This window comes from Leptonotus elevatus, chromosome 4 (assembly GCF_054856555.1).
Source record: "Leptonotus elevatus isolate MCC_2025b chromosome 4, RoL_Lele_1.0, whole genome shotgun sequence".
In the NCBI taxonomy this organism is placed as follows: Eukaryota; Metazoa; Chordata; class Actinopteri; order Syngnathiformes; family Syngnathidae; genus Leptonotus; species Leptonotus elevatus.
The window spans coordinates 20,502,381-20,524,556 of NC_141242.1; the positions used below are offsets into that span (position 1 = coordinate 20,502,381).

Consider the following 22,176-nt stretch of genomic DNA (forward strand, 5'->3'; position numbering starts at 1 on the left):
AGAGAGAGGCGCACAAAGTGGAAAGTGTAATCACAGCAAAACAATTTTAAAACATGAAAACGTATTTTGAATTAGGCAGTAGAGTGGGTTCGTGGTTAGTAGACCTGCTTCACCCGTTTGAGCTCTGTTGTGACCTCTTTTGTATGGGTTTTCTCCTATCTACCTATCCATCCATCCATCCATCCATCCATCCATCCATCCATCCATCCATCCATTCATCCACCCACCCGTCGTACAACTCTAGCTCATCTATGACCCGAGTGAGGTCAAGCAATATAGAAAATGGATAGATGGGATCTCAAGAATGTTTTTTTTTTTTTGGATGAGCCCAGTAGCTAGTAAAAATCCCAGCTCAGTGGAAAGCTTGTGACAATTGTCAGATTTTTAGTTTCATGGTGTACACAAACATTCTAAAATATATTTTAAGTGGGTCTTTATATTTTTTCTTGAGCAGTTTTGTGTGCATGCCGGCTGCATGTTGTTATCAGAGTAATTAGTGTTTTAAAAAATAAATAAATAAATCATTGTAATGTTCTTGCTTTTGAGTTTTTACTTTCTTAATCCATCTTACCATTTTCTATATTCTATATTTTTGTTAAGGCTGCAGGTGATCTGGAGCCTATCCCGGCTGACTTTTGACGAGAGGCCAGGTACGGTATACCTGGAGTGGACCCCGTCACACCACTTGCCAAAATTGCAGGGCACAGTGACAATTTTGACAAATAGACATTACTCACATAAATCACATTAATATTTTAAATAACCTAACTTCACCCTGAGAAGACCCCCACTGTCGCACAAAGAACATGCAAACTCCACACAGCATGGCCAGAAATGAGATTTGTACCCCAAAATTCAGAACTGTAACGAAAACGTACTGCCTGATTGAAAATGAGAAATGTATCCACAATTTGTTTTTTTGGCATGGTGTTGTCGTGTCATGAGTTTGTTTGTTTTGTTTGTTTTATTATGTAAAATATGCGCCTTGGCACAATAAAGGTTTGTAAACACATTCGGCTTGATGGTATTTATTTGTATATTATACCATACATTTAAAATAGACCAAAAAAAAGGGAAATCAGCCATGAGAGCGGCTCTGACAGCTTCTGTGTGGTACTTCTCGCATGTATCTTTGCGCAACGTGCTGTAGTTCGATTTAAGGTTGAAATATTTCATGGCTGATAGCATCTCTATGTAAACTAGGCACATAGATTTGTCTTTTAATTCACTCAATATATAATCTGCTTCCTATTCTACCTGAAAGACACAATTTCCTGCTTTTTATCACGGCGTGCCCTCTTTTTCTCTATGATGGATGAAGTGCTATAATAGCGATGCCTGCCATCTAGTGATGAGCAGAGTTATTGCAACTTAAAACTAATACAGTATGTTTTATAATTTTCTGAAATTTATAAAAGGGGCACTCGCAGTGTGGGAGTGGGCCGCATGGCCTTCCTTGACCTAAAGCATTAGCAGGGGTGTCAAACTCATTTTTGTCATGTCAGTTATGGGCACCTTGGGGGCAGTGGTGTGTAGTGGTTCATGGAGAAGTTGGTACATTCTTAAGTTTCACTTTTTAATTTAATTTTATTATCAGAGGATGGTGGGCCACGGCTTCATCATCCTTGAAGAAAGAATGGGTAATCTGGTTAACAGATATTACTGAACGGTGCACATCTGGGGAGATTTAGAAATGGGTTTACGCAATGCTGGCTGAAAATGAAGTGGGTATTTGCTGTATGTCTGCGTATACCCTGGGCTACACCACTGCCATTATGATTGCCATTATGATTGTGAACCCATATAAATGTATGATCCCCTCATATTATGTTCGTACTACAACACATAAACACATTTGTTCAATTTGTTTGTTTGTTTTTGTTAAAGGCGGATTGGTAGCAAAAATATGTTTGAAATATCTATTAAAAGTCAAACAATTGCAGTTTTGGTATTTAAGCCCCTCCCCCCCCCCCCCCCCCCCCCCCAAATAAAAATTTGTCAGGCCGGATCTGGCCCCCGGGTCTCAAGTTTGACATAATACTTTATAATTTTGCCCCTCAGCAATTTTCTTTTCTTGCCAGTTGTCCAGCAGAAATAATCTAGTATTGTTTCTAGTAGGCTATTGTGTTCATTTATTTTCATATCCAAGATTTACTGTAAGGGAGGGGGGAACGTTTTCCTCAAAGGATTCGTGGTTATGGTGTTTTTAGGTGAAGTGCGGTGACTTGAAGGTCAGTAGGTGTGATGTCGAGGACGCCTCCCGCTCCCCGTGACCAGATGCCCTGGATGCGGGAGTTGTGGCTCAGGCTAGCCTCTCCCTTTAAACGGTCCACAATGCCTTGCGGTGCCCCACTTCCAATGCGATGTGTGCGCCTGCAGGAGGAAAGAGGAGACAAGTGTGGGGAGTGGGGCTTCCACCTCCACCCCCCCCCCCCCCTCCGCAGTTCACTGGCGAGAGAGCAAAACACGAGCACGCGAGTGGACCGAGTCAAACTTTGGGACAGGGAGCACAAACGTCCTTGTCGTTTTGGTCGCCGAAACAACCAGCAGCACTTTGTCGCATGTCGTTTGGGGGCAATGGTGAAGAAGGACACAATTTGCGCTATTCTCGCCTCTACGAATGTTTCATCTGCAAACTTCACTTGGCTGAAGGAGCAGTGAGCGAGCCGAGTCGTCTTTGCGCCATAAAGGTAAGAGCAGTACATGGCGCTAATAATAGTGGAATGTTGCCTACTGCCGTTGTGTTGATCTTTTCCCAGTAGTTTCTCCTGCCTTTCGCCATCAATAAAGAGAGCTTTATGAGGCTTTGAAGCAACTATTTCAACTTAACTGCACGTTCGTAAAACGAATACCGATACATGCTTGGTTACTTAAGATGAAGTTTCCATCCGTTTTCTACAAACTACCTTTAGTCTTTGTGTGCTGCTGGTGGTGTGCTGCCATTAGCGTTGCTTTATTTTCCCCCCATCTATGCTTACTCACGAGAAGAGAATCTCATTTCAGACTAAAAGATCAAGCTGCGCAGTAGCAGAACCAACCTGTGGAGTCTTTTGGTCTTCAGTTCATAGCTGTACTTCGAAAAAAAAAACAAAAACTTAGAATTGAGTCACTTTGATGTACTTAATAAAGTCATCAGACGATAGCAACCAGAGAACAGAGGGCTACATTATAGGGTGCCCTTTCATCATAGTCCACCCTTTTTTTTTTTATACATAACATACTTTATGTCAAAATGAGTGTGACATGTTTACAGTTTTTGGATTGGATGCACTGATAAAAGATATAAGGCTTGCAAAACTAACTGATATGAATTCAGCGCTATTGTGACGCTGTGTTATTCGAGTAGATACTCAGTGGTTGCTACACATTCACTCATCTCTGGAAAACTTGCTGACACAGTCAATGAATACACTACAGCATCTCAGAACAAGAATTGCGCTGTGTTTGGGCACATTTCGTGACGTAAGACTTCTGTATCTTAGGGATGTTCAATAACACTTTTTTTTTCCAGACCGAGACCAGTATTTAATTAAGTATTCACTCTTTCGGCACTCCCCAATACAGCATAGGTTATACTGAGATATACTGTATCGAGTATATAAAATTTCATTTGACACAATGACAACAATTGTGAACAAAGTCCTTTGTTTCTGATGTAGAATTGCAGATGATGATTTGCCAACTGCTATAATATAGTGGCAACTACTACTGAGAAGTACTTATTTTAAGTATCAGCAGCCTCCACGAGTACCCAATACCTTTAAAATAGGGCCGGCATTAGCCCGATGCGATACTGTTTAGTATCGGTACTCGCCCATCCCTAATACATATATTATAAACCCGATAGAAGGATAGCAAATATTATTAAATTATTAATAATTATTTGATTATTATTATAAAAATAAAAAAAAGTTAAACACAATAAACGGGACCTTGCAGAATTGTTTTTAATCTTTATCTTTTAAATATTTTAAAATCTTTTTACAGTGCCTGTAATGGAGCAGTTTGAGCTGCATAAATGTTTAGCCCAAGCGTGTGCTTCGACACCAGATGATATATGACAAACCACAGTACTGTAACATTTAAAGCCTGTCCAGGGGCCTCTCGCTGCCCTGCTGCGTCCCTGCTGTCTCTTCAAAGCTGGCAAGTGAGCGTTGCATATGGCACGGAAACAAAAGCAGCATTATTTCCCGGCCAAATGTGCCATCCAGATGTTCGAGTCACTGCCAGCGTTGACATCTTAAGTGGAGGAGGCTGCTCCAGGGCCTAATAGATTTTAATACCGGCCAACTCGAGAGGCAGAGGGACGTTTGGGGTTTACCCTCAAAGGCATACATTGAAATATTGGAACAACACACACAATCTAGTTTTAATATAGTTTAAAACAAATAAAATACTTCTCGAATCTTGCATGTAGAGACTACAGTTACAGTCATCTCTTTTATACATTAAGATGGAGCCAAACCCATCTGACTTCAGAAAACAGGCAGTCTGCAGCCTTGACTGGTCGACAGTAGGTCGAGGGGCACATACAGAGACACACGACCATTTGCTATCATATTCGCACCGTCACTCAGCGGGTTTTAGAATTAGATTTACAATACTGTATGTATGTAATGCGACTGTGGTGGACTAAATGTACGCTTTGCTGGAGAAGCTTTATCAGCTCAAGCGCTACGAGAGCACTGTGAAGCGCCGTTGTTGTTTTGGTTGTGACACACTCGTGCATGCTCAAACGGAATACTTCAAACACATGAGCTTGTGTGTTCCATTTTCACAGACAACGGTTTTCAGTGTTAAGACGGAGACGTCATCTACTTTCAGACCCATTATCAAGTGTGTGCAGTGTGCACTTCACCGCTCTCATGGAAACAACCAAAATGACTGACTGAAAGAATGAACGTTTTTATCAACTTAAAAGCTGGGGGAAAAAAAACACTTTTTATTCCATAGGTCAGGGAGGGGCCACAATTTTTCATCAGCGTTGCTGCAGTGCCACATAGGGCCTCACACTTCCTAACCAGTCAATTTTCAAAAGACACTGATTAACCTCCATAACATTTACCCCCCCCCCCCAAATCTTCCAAAAAAGCTAATAAACGTCCAATATACATTTTTCACAAGTTTTTTTTTTTCATTAATAAAGAGGCCAGTTTCCCGTCCCCGCCATGGCTCCTGATTGCCACATAGGACATAACCATCAAGATCACAGACAACGGGTTCCCATAGCGTCCTTATCTTTTGGTCATGCGCTGTTGCATTCTTACAGGCTAGGAATGTATACCCGGGATGTTATCAGCGCTGGCTCTTTAAGATCAAGGCCCATTTTTGGGTACAGTCTTTGCCATGCACTCCATTGTTTACTCTTTCTTTGGTGGCATACTTGTTGATTGTCCTTTTGAACTCAGTGATTGTAGTAGTTACATTAAATTTGATACATTACTGAAGGAGTATCAGAGAATATGAGAGAAAGTGTTTAACCCAGTGGTTCTTAATCTTGTTTGGGGTACTGAAACCCACCAGTTTTCTATGCGCATTCACCAAACCCTTCTTAACTCATTCACTGCCATTGACAGCTATAGACGTCAAAAATTAATTTGAACTATTTCTATTAGTTTAATTTTTTTCCAATTTTTGTTAACAAGAGTATGAAAACCTAGAAATTATTTTTTTGTACATTTAGAACAGATATCAAATTTGTGATTAATCGTGAGTTAACTAGTGAAGTCATGCGATTAATTACGATTACAAATTTGAATCGCCTGATGCCCCTAATTTAAAAAAAAAATTGTTTTTACATTTTTATTTTTTAATAATCTTTTTTTAAAAGAAAAGGAAAAGATTATTAAAAATGAGGGGTGTCAGGCGATTGTAATTAATCGCATGACTTTATTAGTTAACTCACGATTAATCACACATTTTATATCTGTTCTAATACAATAAAAACAATTCTAGGTTTTAATACTTTTGTTAATTAACGTGGTAAAAAATGTTAAACTAATAGAAATAGTTCAAATTAATTTTGGACGTCTATAGCCGCCAATGGCAGTGAATGAGTTAATTGAAAAATAAAATGTTTTTTAATTGTATTTTTTTTTTTCAAATTCAAGACATAAGTATAGGGTTTACTGGTGAACTAAATCAAATTTCAGATATTCGTCCACCACTTTCCCTTTTTTTTTGGCTCGACAGTCTGTATGAAAGGATTACAATAACGAAATCAAACTTCTTGGTATGCACTGTGCAGGCCATACTGTAATGACTCCACCAGACCGGTGAACTTCACTCCTTCAAGTTTCCATCAATCTGTTGTAGTTTTTTTTTTTTAAGAGAAAGTTTTGTTAAAAAATTCCCTCATGAGTATTTCCTTCTTTTTTTCTGGCTTCCTGTTTAGACAGTGAAATAATAAACTTCTGTTTGTTGCTTCCAATGAGTAAAATCCAGTCTGCTTTCACCGCTTCAATACAAGTGACTACAAAAGCTTAACCATCCAGGTGACTCGGGCAATTCCCTGTTCAGATTCTTCCCGGGTGTAACTTTTGATGACAGTGTGCACATTGAACTACCGTACATTTGTCTTTTTTTCTGCTCATCATTTATTTCACAAAGGATCTGTTTTTGATTAAAATGTATAAACCACACTTGCGTCACAGGAAGTGCAAATGGGTTGAAAGTTGTAGCATTCAAACAAGCTTGTAATGAACAGCCCATTGTTTAAAATTGGCAGCAGTATGACATACTGTGTGTCAGGCCGATAATTATTGACCAATTTGACGTCAAACAGATAAACCAGATAATCAAGAAATCTGCCGATAATAATAGACATGCCGCGTTAGTCCATCTGTTGTGGTTGTGGCTCAAGTTGTGCCCAACTCCTCAACCCCTCCCCTTGCCTATTTTAGTCTCGCATATTTGTGACGTCATAATGCACGCGACCTCGTGTTCACAGAAGATGCATCATGGCGACATGGCAGTCATCAGTTCTTTAATGCATCTCCCCAAAATGTTACCCTCACAGTTTTTTGTTGCATTTTTAAAACATGACTGTTTCGTTTCGGCAAACTCAAAATGAGTTACTGGTTGTCTTTGAAGCAGAAATATCAATACAATTCAGCTTCATGGTGCTTTACAGAATGTTTCATTGTGTTTGTACATGTTAGACTTATAGTAGGACGCAAAAGTATATTTGTGTTCAAGTTAATTTTGCAAACAATTCGGTTATCGCCTACGGAAGCGTATTGCATTCACTTGAATAAAAAAAAGTCCTGGTTTTCTGACAAATTTTTGGGGGGTAGCTTTGTTTTTTTGGGTATTTCTTTTCTGTTTTATTTAATATTTTTTCCCTGTTTTTTTTGTAAAAAAAAATTCTGTTCAAAAAAATACATTTTCCTGTTTTTTTTAAATATATTTTTTTCTGTTTTTCTGAGAATTTTTTCCCTGTTTTATAAAATAATTATTTACTGACAAATATTTGGGGGAAGCTTTGGTTTTTTGATTTTTTTTTGTTCTGTTTTTTTTTGAAAAAAAATTTTTTTGGGGAGGGGGGGGGGGTTCCCTCAGAGATTAGAGAACAAACTACAATACACATTCATTCCTTTTATTGAAAGCCAGTAAGTAAACAAAGTGTCCGCTTCCGCTATTAAAATAATAAAATAATTTCCCCCCCTGTTTTTCTGGATAACCCCCCCTTTTCTGAGTAATTTTTTTCTCCTGTTTTTCTGAATAATTATTTTCAGCCTATTTTTCTGAATAATTTTTGACGGGAAAAAAAATAATCAGTAAAACTAAAAAATATTCCGTTTTTTTTTTTTTGAAAATAGCATTATCGTGCATCCCTACAAAATGTAGCTTTTTCAGTGAGCTGCAGAGTTGTTTTGTGAGAGCAGTATTTTGTTTCATTTGGTTGCAAAACAGCCCTCCTCCTGAGGTGATCTCACGCTGTTTTATTTAGCTCAGATAAAACCTTCGTGATGGAAAGGCAATCTTTTAAACTGTACTATTGCCAGGTCATTTAGTGATTGCTTCATTTTCTGTAAATCCCTGGAAGAACCAGCGCAAGTGTTAAGCTCCTGCACTTAAGTCTCCTTCAGCGTTTCTCTTTGGTGTGAGTTTCAGCACCGTGTAAGCAACTAAGAAACACGAGCAAGCATATGGTAGGTTGTTTACAGCAGTCGCCAGTTGAAGCCTTTTGCCTGGCCAACTCGACCTGGAGGTTAGTCACGGGCGGGCACGCAGACGGCACACGCCTCTGTGCTTTCAGAGGAATTCACCTCGAGTCAACAGCACAGTTGCTCACGAGGGTTTACATGTTTCCTGCAGCTGATCATATCAAAGTATTTTAAGCCATCTTGAAATGCTTCTCTGGCTTCGATGAGCTGCACAAATCAGCGATTGGGCATCTCCCCAGACTGTGGCTTTGAGCGTGCGGCGTAAAATGGCTCTCTGCCCTGCAAAGCTCCGCTTCGCTCGTCAGGTTTTCTTGTTATCAATCAATGTGTCTGACGTTCATGTGTGAAACTGATTGTAAATCAGCTGGATTGTAAATCAGCTAGTTTAACTCATTCACTGCCATTGACGGCTATTAACTATTTCTATTAGTTTAACATTTTTTTTCCATTTTTGTCAAGAGTATGAAAACCTATAATTATTTGTTTGTACATTTAGAACAGATATAACATTTTTGATTAATCGTGAGTTAACTAGTGAAGTCATGCCATTAATTACAATTACAAATTTGCCCCTAATTTTTAACAATGTTTTCTTTTAAAAACAACATTTTTTTTAGTAATCTTTTTTCCCTTTTTTTTTTTTAAAGAAACGATTATTAAAAATTAGGGGCATCTGGCGATTAAAATTTGTAATCATAATTAACTCACTAGTTAACTCAGGGTTAATCACACATTTTATATCTGTTCTAATACAATTCTTTAAAAATATATATAGGTTTTCATACTCTTGTTAACAAAAGTGGGAAAAAAATAAACTAATAGAAATAGTTCAAATGAATTTTTGACGTCTATAGCCGACAATGGCAGTGAATGAGTTAATTTTTAGGTGATAAAGACATATTAAGATTGGCTTTATGTTTCCTAAACCTTTCTCATTCACTGGGTCACCATATCAATACAATTTTTTTGTTTTGTGTTTTTTTCCCTACTCCTTCTCCCTCACTTCTAATCCATAAAGGCTGCTTTGTATCAGGGCCTTGAAGGGAAAGAGGTTTATACATTTGTTACTGTGTTTTGGGTGCCGGCAGGAAAAATATGGCCTTTATCCTTTATGCCTCTTTTATTTGAAGCCTAAATTGAGAAAACCCCTGAATTCAGCCAGTGTAATGAGAAAACACACCATCGACATACACACAGATACACAGTGCACTAACTATTGTATAAGTCATGTGAGCCACAATTACATCAAATTAGTTCGGTTGTAATGGGGGGAAAAAATTATGGACAGCTTTTATGCTCAAAACAACCAAAACGCCACACCGTAGCCTCTGCCTACAGAATGCACAATGCCGATTATTATTGATCACGTGTCTATCGCGATACATATCGATAGTGAATTATCGCCCAGCCCTCCTTGAGGAATAAAGAATCTCAATATTCTGAATTTAGAGTAATATTTTGTTCTTATGCATGACCTGATGTCATGTTTTTCCTCCTTGATGCTACAAACAAGTTTAAAATTAACAGCGTTAATTAACAGTTGATGTAAGATACAATTAGAAAACATCAATAATTCAGTTAGTTCCTTCCCTACACAAAAATGCTTCCTACTTGTATGATAACTGATACTAACAACACTCTTTAATTCTATTTCATCATCTGACTTTCGAATGTTACCTTGTACTGGGTTGTGGCTCTGGAAAAGCAGCGTACTGTGCTTAGGCCAAGCCTGTATGTGATCGACAGGGGGGTTGGATAATTGTCGACCATTTGCAACACTGGAATTGCACCATAAAGTCATAGCATTCATTCTCTCCGAGTACAACGTCCTTGAAAGGGAGTCCCTCGCGCTAGATGAGTGTTTCATACGCCACATTATGTTGGAAACTGACCTTCATGTAACATAACACATGTGTTATAAAGCTGTTAATGTTATTCACCCGTTGGTTGAGCGTCTGTTTGTTCTCAGTGGTTTCTGAAAGGTTATACTCGGAGGTGGGAAGTGTAGCCAAATCATAATCAGAACCATAATGACTCAAGTAAAAGTACTACTCCAAATAATTACTTGAGTATATTCATTTAAAAAATACTCAAGTACAATTATTGCAAAAACTTTGTAAGTCAGCGTAATAGAGCAAATATAGTGAGTTACCACTCAATCTGTTATACTTACTTGCATCTCATATCAAATGCGGGTTGTGATAAGCAGAAAGGATGGATTAGTGTAGCGCAAAGAACAGTGGCATTAAAAACAAAAGCATTCGTCACTTCCTTGTATTGTGATCCGCTCTGGCTCTACCTTCCTGTTTTGCAACCAAACATTTTCATGCTGCTTCATTCTCTTGTTATGTCACATACATAATTTTCCTCCTCTGTCCTCATGGCTTCCTAGTTCTTACAAAAGCAGGATCTGAGCCAGGGAATGTCTACTGGCACTGTTTTCCTGCATCTCAGTAGGCACGACGTACCTACTAACTCATTCACTGCCATTGACGGCTATAGATGTCAAGAAATTCCTTTTAACTATTTAACATTTTTTCCACTTTTGTTAACAAGAGTATGAAAACCTAGAAAAAAAAGTTATTGTACATTTATATAACAGATATAAAATTTGTGATTAATCATGGCTTAGCTATTGAAGTCATGCGATTAATAACAATAAAAAACATTTTAAGCGCCTGACGTGATTTAAAAAAAAGATTACTAAACATTTGGGGCGTCCGTCAATTTTTTTAATCATAATTAATCACAAGTTAACTCCCAATTAATCAAAAATGTTACATCTGTTCTAAATTTCTAGATTTTCATACTCTTGTTAACAAAAGTGGGAAATTTTTTTAAAATAATAGAAATAGTTCAAATGTATTTTTTGACGTCTATAGCCGTGAATGGCAGTGATTAAGTGCAAAACAATAGTGTTACGGCCAAATGGTAATGAAGGGGATGACTGGCCTCAATATTTTCACAATGAGCAACTGTTAGTAGCATGATGATTAATTGTACCAAATAACAACGGTTTGAGTTCTACTTTAAGGTAACCGATCCTTGAGCACATCCTCACTTGTCTGTTTCCTGTTTCCTCTTGTGTTTCCTTCCCAAGAAGCAGCCAGAAGGGCTTCAGCTGCCCTTGCGCATCTGATGTCTTCAAGAATGTTGGGGCCAACACGTCACAGTAAGACTCGTCACTTTTGACCCAAAATGGAGCTGAAGGTCTGGGTGGATGGAGTTCAAAGGGTCGTGTGCGGGGTTACTGAAGCAACCACCTGCCAGGAAGTGGTGATTGCTCTGGCTCAGGCGATCGGTAAGACAAGCTGTGCATATTCTCCTCATGCTTATGATTTATTTTCCGAGTACTTTCGTCATTTTATATTTGAAAACTATATGTTGCCCATATAAGTGTGAATATGAGCATTTGCTGTGTTCATAGTTGGTTAGCTTTCTGTACAACTTTTGGCAGTGCAATAAAAATAAAAAAATCAGACGGTACTCACTCTAAACAGAGTAAAATTTACACTTGGAAGAGAGTAAAGAATTCAGAGTAAAATTTACTCAAAGTTTTTTTTTTGTGTCCAAGAGAATTTGCCTATCCCATGAAAAACAAAAAACTATTAAAGATTTTTCACTCAGAAATTCTAAGTAAATTTTGAAAAGGGAGATTTTGCCTAAAATTAGTTTATTTTTATGTTTTTATTACACTGGAACAAACTCACAACCTTCAGCTTGGGAGACAGTTTGCCACTCTACCACCTGAGCTATGCCACTCCTACTGTTTGCTTATATCCAAAAGGAGTTACAAAGATTCCAGCTGACACGAGCGATATACTAATACAGTAAGACCTGCATGGCTCAGGGAGTAGACCTGAAGTTGCGGGCTTGTTCCGCAACCCTTGAGTGACTTTTATTTTTTAAAAACGTTCTTCCAAGTGTACATTTTACTGTTAAGAGTGGGACAGAGCCAAAATACATATAAAGACAGCAAAAGGGCACCAAGTGTGCCGTGTCAGTGATGAGATATCCATTACACCTGCTGTAGTGGCCAGAGGGGTTGATACAGTTTGAGCTGATATCATTAAGACAGACAAATGTTTCTCAGAGTTGGTGCCGCCTCAATCACAAACGGATGCCCCTTCTATCCTTCAAGCACGTTCAGCCGCTTTCGGCAGCAGACGTTAATAAAGCACAGATTGATAAAAGATGAAATATTAGTTTGGCTTTTGTGACGTCCGCACTCAAGAAATGTCACGTGCTGACACTTTGACCCGACTAATGAGGGTCACCCATGCAGTTTAATGAGGCATGTATTACCTGTCTATTGTTCCTATCTATAGAACCTTGTTCAAATTACTTTTTGCGCAATTTGCACAAAACCACAATTTTAACAAGGCTCCCATCAGGTTGTTTTTTCTACATGATTGGTTTTAGTACAGTTTTGATTGAGTTAAGGGCACATTTTGACATTTTCAGACATTACATTTTCAGGAAATGACTATATTATAGGGTGCTACATGCCTTAGTAACAAGTTATGACCACTTTGAGGTCCGGAATCACCCCCCCCCCCCCCCCTCATACTGATGTTTGAATTATGTGTGAGGCCACAAACAAATGCAAAGGCTTGTTACTAGGACCACAGATAAAAGGGTCACAAACCTAAAACTGACCACCCAAAAAACAGTACCGTACTTTATTTGTTAGGTAGTCGGTCTACTCTACTGTTACCCTGGAATAAATATTGTTAAACTTCCATACTGTATCTAATTCCAAGTCTTAGCCACTCTGTGCATCGATACTACAGTATGTTGATAATCTAAACTCTTATCATAATTCTACGCCCAGTGAAACTGTATTGGAATGTGACTACAAGTGCCCTGTCGGCTTAAGAGACATAAAATTTACTTTCACACCGTACTTTTTGTAAATATCTTCTTGATCCTTTTTTTCATTATAACTGACTTCATTATCTTTGAATTACTGTTTTCGTGTATGAATAAACGTCATGCTCAGCCTCCCAAAGCAGAGATTTAGCTCCCTGTCACAACAGAGCTGCTTGAAGGAATGTTTTGAAGCATTGCAGTTATGTTCTGTCGTTATACAGGGATTTACATCTTTATACAGTCAAACTTGCAAACAAAAACGTGTTACTTCAACATGCTACCCAAGTAATTGAGAGAGTGAAATAAAACACAGAAACACAGAATGGGGAATAGGCTTGACAACGCAGATTTTCCAGAACTTGCACTCTCTGCCCTCGCATGCTTTAAGAAGCAAAGAGTTCTAATCACTGGTTGGTGTCTCACACCGCAGCCACACTAATGCCTGAAAACACCAGTGTTTTAGTAAATTGCTTTTTGCTGAATGACATATTGGTATGATTAATATTGTTTGGTTGTACAAGGCCAATTTATATAAAACAAACTGCTTTCCTTCAGTATGAAACAGAAATTATATTGAATGTGCAGAATAGTATATTGTAAAACACTCATCAACCCATTTATATGTCATCCCATAGGGGAAAAAACCCACATTTATTAGATTATCTGCCCCTAAATGCTGTTCCTGCTGAAATTCGGTTGGGTCATCGTGGCTTTATTGGCAATTTCTTCCAAACAACAACCCCTCCCCATATGGCTGTGTGAGGAATAGAAGTGCTTGAGCAGACTGTATTGACATCACTTCCCACAACTACAGTTGGAGGAGGGAAAGTATGACTCATCCCTTTCTCCCCTGCCAAGCTGACAAAGCAGAGCCCCCTCCTCTGCCTTTTCCTTTTCTTTTAACACAAATGCTTTGTGACGTGGTGTTGAGCAGTGCTAATTTTCCAGCCTATATTTTGCCCATGTGACGATAAAGAATTGCAAGCTCTGGTCTCCTTTAAGTCCTATTGTCTTCGTGGATAGAAATCTTTAAAGCAGTTCTGTATTGTGTTGCTGGCAGGTCGGACTGGGAGATACACGCTGGTAGAAAAATGGCGGGACACGGAGCGTCATCTAGCCCCTCATGAGAGCCCAGTCGCCTCTCTAAATACGTGGGGTCAATACGCAGGTGATGTCCAGCTAATTTTGCTCCGCACAGGCCCTTCCCTGACTGAGCGCCCCCCTTCAGAAGGGCCCCCTCTTAGGCCCGAACGCGGCTTTCACCGACAGAGCCTCCCCCCACTCGCAAAGCTTCACCATCCCAATGATCGCTCCCTCTGTCGCCGCGAGCCTCGGCGCAAGTCTCTCACCTTTACAGGAGCGCCCCGAGGTCTCAGGGAGATACTGAGCGGTGGGCGACCAAGTGAAACTGAGGCCAAAAGGAGACTTCATCTAGGAAACGGCGGGATTCACCATCATGCAGGAGGAGCCACTGGGAGTGCATCCCGTGGCCTGTGGGCCTGCCGCATGGAGGACCTGGTTCGACTGGTGGGCATTCAGAGAGAAACGCTCAGTGTGCTGGAGAAGAAACTGGAGATTTATGAAGATGAGCTCAAAGCCTGGGCCGCGGTGCGAGCGGGACGAGCTCCAGGGTGCGGCGGGGACTCAGATGGGGGTCTGATGGAGGAGATTTTGAGGCTGGAGAAGCATCTGAGGAAGACCGAGGTGGAGATGGAGGAGGAGGAGTTTTGGACCACCGAGCTGCAGATTGAGCTGGAGAGTGAGCGGCAGCTGGCGGAGAGGCTAGGAGAGTTGCGTGGTCGGCTGCAGGGCTGCGAAAAGGAGATTGAAGAGAAGCTGGCAATGGTGCAGGTGTGTTTCGTTGGAGGTTAAGAAGAGCAAGTTGGCAAATAAAACGAATGAAGAAAACAAAGCTACTTTTTGACTTGTGTAGTACATATGTTCAAGAATTGTGTTCTGGCCTTGAACTATTTGTTTGCCATCAGGTCGTGGAAACGGGTTTGGAGGAGATGCGTGTGCAAAGAGAGCGTCAGGAGACCGAGTGGCTCAATGAGGCAGAGGCTCGAGCTCAGGTGCTCCGGGTCAAAAAAGAACTGAAAGCACAAGAGCGACAAGCTGTCCAGATGGAGAGCAGCTGCAGAGCTGTGGACAGGTCACTTGGGCAAAGCAGCAAGAAGCTACAGGTGAGACAAATCTATGAATTTCACTGCCCTCTTGAATGTTATATGACCTACAAAGTATTTTTTTTCTCCATTTATGACATTTCAAAGTCACAACCGGCAAGCTGTTAACTTATTTACACAGTGGCATAAGGTTATGTTTTCACGTGCCACAAGAAAGCAATTACAGTCATACTTGCTGTTTTTTACTTGATTGTTTTACACACAAGTGTTTGTCATTCAAATATACTTGGTCTTTGCAACAGGTGTAGGTCTGGCCTTTTTTTTTTTGCTTTGCCTGGCAAGCACAAACTTTAGACATGAGCAAAACAAAGGCTTTATGTAATTGAAAGAACCACGTAGCTTTGCAATGGCAAAGTCCACTTAGCTTAATGCTAACTTAATAATATTAGTTAGCAGTTAGCCTCAATAAGTGACAGATTTAACACTTAAGGTGTAGCAACATATGTAGCGAAATAATATGACAAATACACACAGGCATATGTTTTTTGGCCTATGAAAAATTACTATATAGTCACTTACAGAACTCGCTTTCTTCGTTTGCATCTGCATGCCTTTATTATGCTGCCCTCCAGTGGCCAAGGTGGGCAGCACAATTAATTGATTGTAGGAGTGATGCTGCATTCGAGGATGGTCGGAAGTTGTTTTTTCCCAGTTTTGAATTGAAAGCATTCGAGGCGAAAGTAAACAACCAAAATAGCGGATAGTGATAAATTGTTTTTTACTTTGTACCTCAAAACTCATTTTGACCTCCAGCAAACTTGCCTTCTCGCAATCTTGCTTTATTTATTGTTTTTATCTTATTTTAAAAGCATTTCATACAGTTCAGTAGTTCACCAATTTCATGCAGGGAGGTGCATACTGTCACGTACGTTGTGTTAAGTGAAGTTATGTTGACTATTGATGAATGAAGAAAGCTATCTAGTTTTATACTCGAGTAAATTGTGTTTTACCATTCACGATCTGTGTTTCCAAAGGGGTTGCCATTGTAGAGTGACGTCACATTGTAGTCCGTCGGTGAAGTTAAGGTCCTTTTTATTCTCCTTCTGATTTCGCAAGTGGAATTTCCGAGTTCAAGGGGGCGTTCCCATACACACTTCCTGGTTTGAAGTCGGAAAAGTCCGACTTCCAACCATCCTCAAATGCAGCATAAATCGTGATGCTTTACATTCTATTTATGATGTTATTATTGTATGTTTTTGTTATAACAAAATGCATTTTTTTCCTATTTAAAAAAAAAAATACCAGAAAATTATAGTGTATTGTGGGGGTACTGGAACGGATTAAACAAGAAGTCCAAAAAAAAGTGCAATAATATGGTCTATGAAGCCCCTCTAGTGTATAAACGGCATTCTGATTAATATTGCTTTTGTGTAATATGAAGTTAAGAAAATGGATGGATGAATTAAACAGCAAAATCTTCCGACTTTGAACCATGTCAGGGGGCGGCCATTTTGCCACTTGCTGTCGACTGGATATGACAACAAAGTTTGGTCCTAGAGAGTCGCAGTCCTGCATGTTTTTGATGTCTCTCTCCTCAAACTGAGAGGCTCCTGCAGAACGTAATGATGAGCTGATGATTTGAAACACCTGGGTTGGAGGCAGGAGACACCAAAAACATGCAGGACTGCGGCTCTCTAGGACCGAACTTACCCATCCCTAAGCCTAAACAAGATCGTTTTCAGGCTTCTACAGAGCTTGCTGATTAGCTGATCATTTGAGTCAGCTGTGTTGGAGGAGAGAGACATGGAAAAGAGGCAGGACTGGCTTTTGAGAATCAGGGTTCCCTATCCCTGGCATAAGATAAGGGCTCAACTTGCGAAAGTCACATGACCAAACCCCAGAAAACAGCTGAGCCGGTCGTTTCCTGAACCCTTAGGCATGTAATGTTATTTTCGGTCGTCAACAAGTGGCAAAATGGCCGCCCCCTGAGATGGATAAAAGTGGGGGGATTTTCTGCTTAATTCATATTCCACAAATGTAATATTAATCAGAATGTTGTGTTTGGACTTGTGGGGCCACATAGAACATATTGTAAGGAAAATGTTTGATTTGACGTCCTCTTTAATGGCATTTACGTTCATTTGAATGGGGAAAGATGATTTGCGATACAAGTGAGTGTTTTGATTTTGAAAAAATGAGCAAGGAGAGGCTGTTTTATTTATATAGCACATTTTGTGCATTAGTTAATCATTAGTTAGTCATACCAACAAATTCAACTTCTCAAGGCACTTATTTATTATTATATTTATGACTTCATAAACTACATAAACTCAGTTATGTTGCCGGCAGTTGAAACAAAATTGCAGACCTCCAAGTCTCGAGGCACATTTGAATTAATCCGCCTTACGTTAAACATACAGGATTTGATATGTACACCTGACAGTTACATGCTTCCAAAGCAACTTTCTCTTCCTGATTGGACCCCAGAAGAATTAGGTGGTGAAGTACTTGATAGCCCTGACCTCAAAGTGGTCCAACCACGCTTGTTCCATTTCGTGCATTAGTATCAGTATGGAGAAAATTAGCATAGCTCCTGGGAGTGTATTGTTGTACTGTTTATGGCGGATAATTATGCAACCATATGCTTCGCTCTATCTATTCTGAAGTTATGAGGATAGAGTTGCCCCATTTGGATTGTTTGATGCTTTAAAGTTGGAGACAGAAAATATAAATTCTCTCCTACAGCTCAAAATGGTACTCTGTGATTTTCTACCACAAACAAAAAATAGGGACATGCAGCCTATGTTCCTTAATAAGATATGTATTATTTTCCATTCCTGCATCCTCGTGACAATATACTGTTTCATTAAAGGACATGCAGCATGAGCTGGAACAGCTAACCAAGGAGCTGAGGCAGGTTAACCTGCAGCAGTTCATCAAGCAAACGGGCACCAAGGTCACAGTGCTTCCGGCTGAACCGGCAGAGGACGAAAGTGCAAGCAGCAATCGTATTATAGGTAATGTCCTTTTCTCCTTTAATTGGTAGCTATACATTGCTAAATATACGCAGCTGGGCTCCGTAAAAGATTAAATACTGATCATCAGCACATGCAATGAATAATAAGAGCCGTCAACATTATGTAATATCTGCCAGTGTCGGGTTAAATGTGAGAGCGCAGACCTTGTGGTAAATGACATGGTGGTCAGTGATTCAAGGCTCACTGATGATTGACACATCTGAATGGGTCTGACCTGAGATATGCATTGTAGTGTAATCATATAGGAGAGTACAAGGTGCCTTAGCAGCAATAGCGCTCAGTGGGAGCGATTTACATAGCAAGGAGCTGGCACTTAGTCTCCATGCCGACAGCCAAAGGAGCGGACTTCAAGTCCTTCATTTACCCTCTGTTCCCCTCCTGAGCCCCCTCCACGCACACACACACACGCACGCACGTCCTCTATCACGCACTCAGCACTTTCTGGGGAAGGCTCGTCAGACCACAGCTTTGTCATCTTCAATAAGAGCTGAAAAAGAGGGGGGGAAAGCATTCAATTGCATGGGTTCAATCAAATGAAGGTTTATTTCTATTACCCATATTTCCGGAAGAAGTCTGATTAATGATACATGAAAACATCCATTCATTATCAACCAGTTATCTTGTTCAGGGTCACAGGGAAGCTAGAGTACACCCAGCCTGACTTAAGGGTACACACTTCGCTGGTCACCAGTCAATCACAGAATTGACGCACAAGCACGAAGAGCCACAAACTATATTAGGCTGTGTTTTCCCCCAGCAACTCCGTTAGCATCGGAGACGTAGCAGAGGTTAAACACTGCCACACTCTACCAGTGTGTGAATTTAGCACAAGACTCTCTGCCCACACCTCTTTGTGTTGGAAGCAATTGTCGCTGTTGCTCTGACATCACGGCGACCATTTTATCATAATGGAGCAAGTCACAACTGCTGAGTGAATGAACGCTTGGTTTGGCAAATTCTGTCTCAAAGACACGGGAGACTAAATCTTGTTTATGTTCTCTGGTGCACTCATTTATTAATGGCTGTAGAACCAGATATATTGCACCCTCCATGCAATATACACACATACAGATTTTTCCATTTTGATGTCCTTAGTTGGCAAAACCAGGACAGGGACAGTCCTAACATAAAGGAGATGATGGTGATGGTTTTCAGTTATAAAAGTGATTGGTGAAGTGTCTTAGTCCTTTCCCCATAAACTTATTTTACAGCTTCATGTGTGTGTTAAATGTTTAAGAACAGATCATAAAATCGTCTTTGTATCTCAGCACTGCCCCCCAGTGGTGCAGAAGTGTGTTGGTTTTAAGCTAGCTTTTAGCTAGCTAGCATAAATAGCTAGCTTTAGTTTACCTTCTGCTATCAGGGAGCTAAACTGTGGAATGTTCTCAGCGCCAAACATAAATTAGAGACAAGTACAAATGTCTAAAAAAAAATAAATAAAAAAATAATAAATCTAACCGTGGCTGAAATCAAGCCAAATTTGCTCTCACTAAATGAGATAGACTTATGAGCTCTATCACTTGTACAGGAAGTGTATTTTTGAAATATCATTGTACATGATTGTGTTTCCATTTTTAGATTTAGTTCCACTAACCGGCTCCCTGAAGCGCCCCGTGTCCCTGCAACCGTTGTCCAGTCATCTACGGGTCTTAAAAAGTCCTCTCAGCGCCGGTCTGAACCCAGAGGGCATCTATGTTTGAAGCTCCACTGCACACGTGCTGTCTGAGACTGTAGCACAATGGCTCATTTCTCCTCAGAGCCATTTCAATTGGATATCTTTGGACAGGATACCGCAATAACACAAATTGTACAGTGTTGGTAAACGTTGACGTGAAGGATTTGTTGGCACAGAAAATTGGCATGCACTTAGAACCCTTTCTAAACATGGACCCAGCAGCAATGGACATCTTTTAAAACACAACCTGTGTCATTTTAATCACTCTAGTAGCTGCTGAATGCTTTCTACTGGTTTCTTGTTGGTACTATAATTCCAAACAAAGGCCTTTTTAGGATGAATGTGAATCGATGAATTATATCCATTTAGTAGTTATGCAATGAACATATTAACTGATGGGCTGACTGACTTAAATTATGAAGGATGTAAGAAAACTGTTATCATTTAGTTTACTGTAACTCTGACTTGTTAAAACTATGCATTAATAGGTTCCTTTCTATACACTTCTTCCCTCATCTCAAATATGTTTTTGTCTTCAGCCGGCCAAATGCTGCATTCCCTTTATGATGAATGCAGTGCTCTCATTCTTGCAGTAATATGTGCTTCATGAAATCACGTCAATTCTCCGCTGAAATGTTTTATTTGTTTTTTGTTGGATGTTTTCCACTTGTGGCCAAAGATGAACAACTCTGAGCGCATGATTGTGATGTTCTTATAGCCATATATGTGCGAAGCACCAATATTACAGTGAATTTCTTGTGGCATGCTACAGCTTTTAATGACCAATTATGTGTTCATGTTAGATTGTATCTCAGCTGCTAACCACAGCAAAGTGCCTTAATGGATTTGGTGGGCAGTGTACGAGGGTGAACATGAAGCCAACCTGGCAATATTGAAGTCTGCGTTTGGTGTAGTTTGAGTAGTGCCACATTGCTTGCACTGACAGCACAGCAATGAGTAAAATTGTTCTTGCCAATAGTTTATAGAGACTGGTTGAGAACAGATATGGCTGCAAGTTTTTCCACATTGTTACTATGTTATCTCCATTTATTTGCTGTAAAATATTCAGTATTAAGATTAAACCCATTTTAAACATTCTTTATGCTTTATTTAGCGAGTTAATTCTGTTTGATGATTTTGCGGTCTTTGCATCTGTCACTTTGTACAAATCCCATAAGAAATATCATAGCCAATGTATAATTTACCTTGATTTTTAAATGTCTCTTTTTTATATGAATGTCAACCTATAAATAAGGGTGGATTCCCACTTTAAGAAACATACTCGCGTGCATTTTGTGTGATGAGATGTAGCTGTGATAACTGTTTACAATGCTCTTGAGATTTGCAAGATGTCAATGTACCTACATATTTTTATTCCACCTTGACAGCTATACGGTTGTAACTGTTGAGGAGATGATAAATGCATGATTCAATAAAATTGTCCGACAGACATTTAAGAAACAAACAAACGTTTTTAGTGTGTTGTGCTAGTGTGATTTGGCCAGTAGATGGCGATATTTACTCAAAGGTGAAACCTACCACATACACGGGGCCTCAGCGAGAACGCATAGGACTACAGTATGAAATGTGAAGGTGGGGGTCGACCTTCCATGAGTTTAATTTGAGATCTGAACTGGGAGATTCACAATAATTTAGTTATTTATCAAGTTGCAAAGTATGTTACAGTAAACCAGGGGTGGACCCCCGTTGGGCCCCTTGTTTTTCCATTTGAGGTAATCTCTTCATCATCCTTCTATCACATGACATGAGTTCAAAGCCTGGGCTTACTGTACATTCCTCAGGCATGACCAGTCATCTTCATTGGAGCTGCTTGACTAACTTACTTTTCACTTACTCTACGTGTCTGTTGAGGTTTGAAAACAATATGCAGGCCTATACTTTTAGTAGAAGAATTTTAAGTCTGCTGCAGGATTTGTTAATGAGGAAAAAGTGCCATGTTGACTTTTGATGTTTATTTTTCAATTCATCAGCAATAATTTAGAACAGCGTAATGTGTAAAGCAACAAAATGTGCAACAACTGCTCAGGAAATATCTTTTTTTTTTTTCTTTAAAAAAATCCAGACTTCTACAACATTGACATATAGTTCATAGTACATTCACAAAGAATATTTACAGACATACATGCCACTTTATATAACAGTTGATGAGCAATTTGAGGCTAGACCAGCTGAAGAAAACTACAAAAGCAACGTCAAGTTTGCAAAATACAAAGTGAATCATGTGTAATCAATCACATGTAGAACTTTAAAAAAGAAAAAAGAAAAAAAAAGCTTAACGT

The 22,176-nt window shown here is 39.6% G+C and overlaps 1 protein-coding gene across 2 annotated transcripts; it reads left to right on the forward strand.

The window, feature by feature from the left end:
- The first annotated feature begins 2,437 nt into the window (after positions 1–2,437).
- On the forward strand, positions 2,438–21,339 carry rassf8a (Ras association domain family member 8a). 2 transcript variants are annotated; one of them, XM_086074736.1, is made up of 6 exons: positions 2,438–2,690; positions 11,269–11,469; positions 14,101–14,891; positions 15,026–15,223; positions 18,036–18,180; positions 19,780–21,339. In XM_086074736.1, exons 2-6 carry the CDS (start codon positions 11,367–11,369, stop codon positions 19,899–19,901), a joined length of 1,359 nt encoding a protein of 452 aa, XP_085930862.1. In that variant the 5' UTR covers positions 2,438–2,690; positions 11,269–11,366; the 3' UTR covers positions 19,902–21,339. The 2 variants fall into 2 exon arrangements, with proteins under 2 accessions (XP_085930862.1, XP_085930863.1); XM_086074737.1 differs by having other exon boundaries at positions 11,272–11,469.
- The last annotated feature ends 837 nt before the right edge of the window (positions 21,340–22,176 follow it).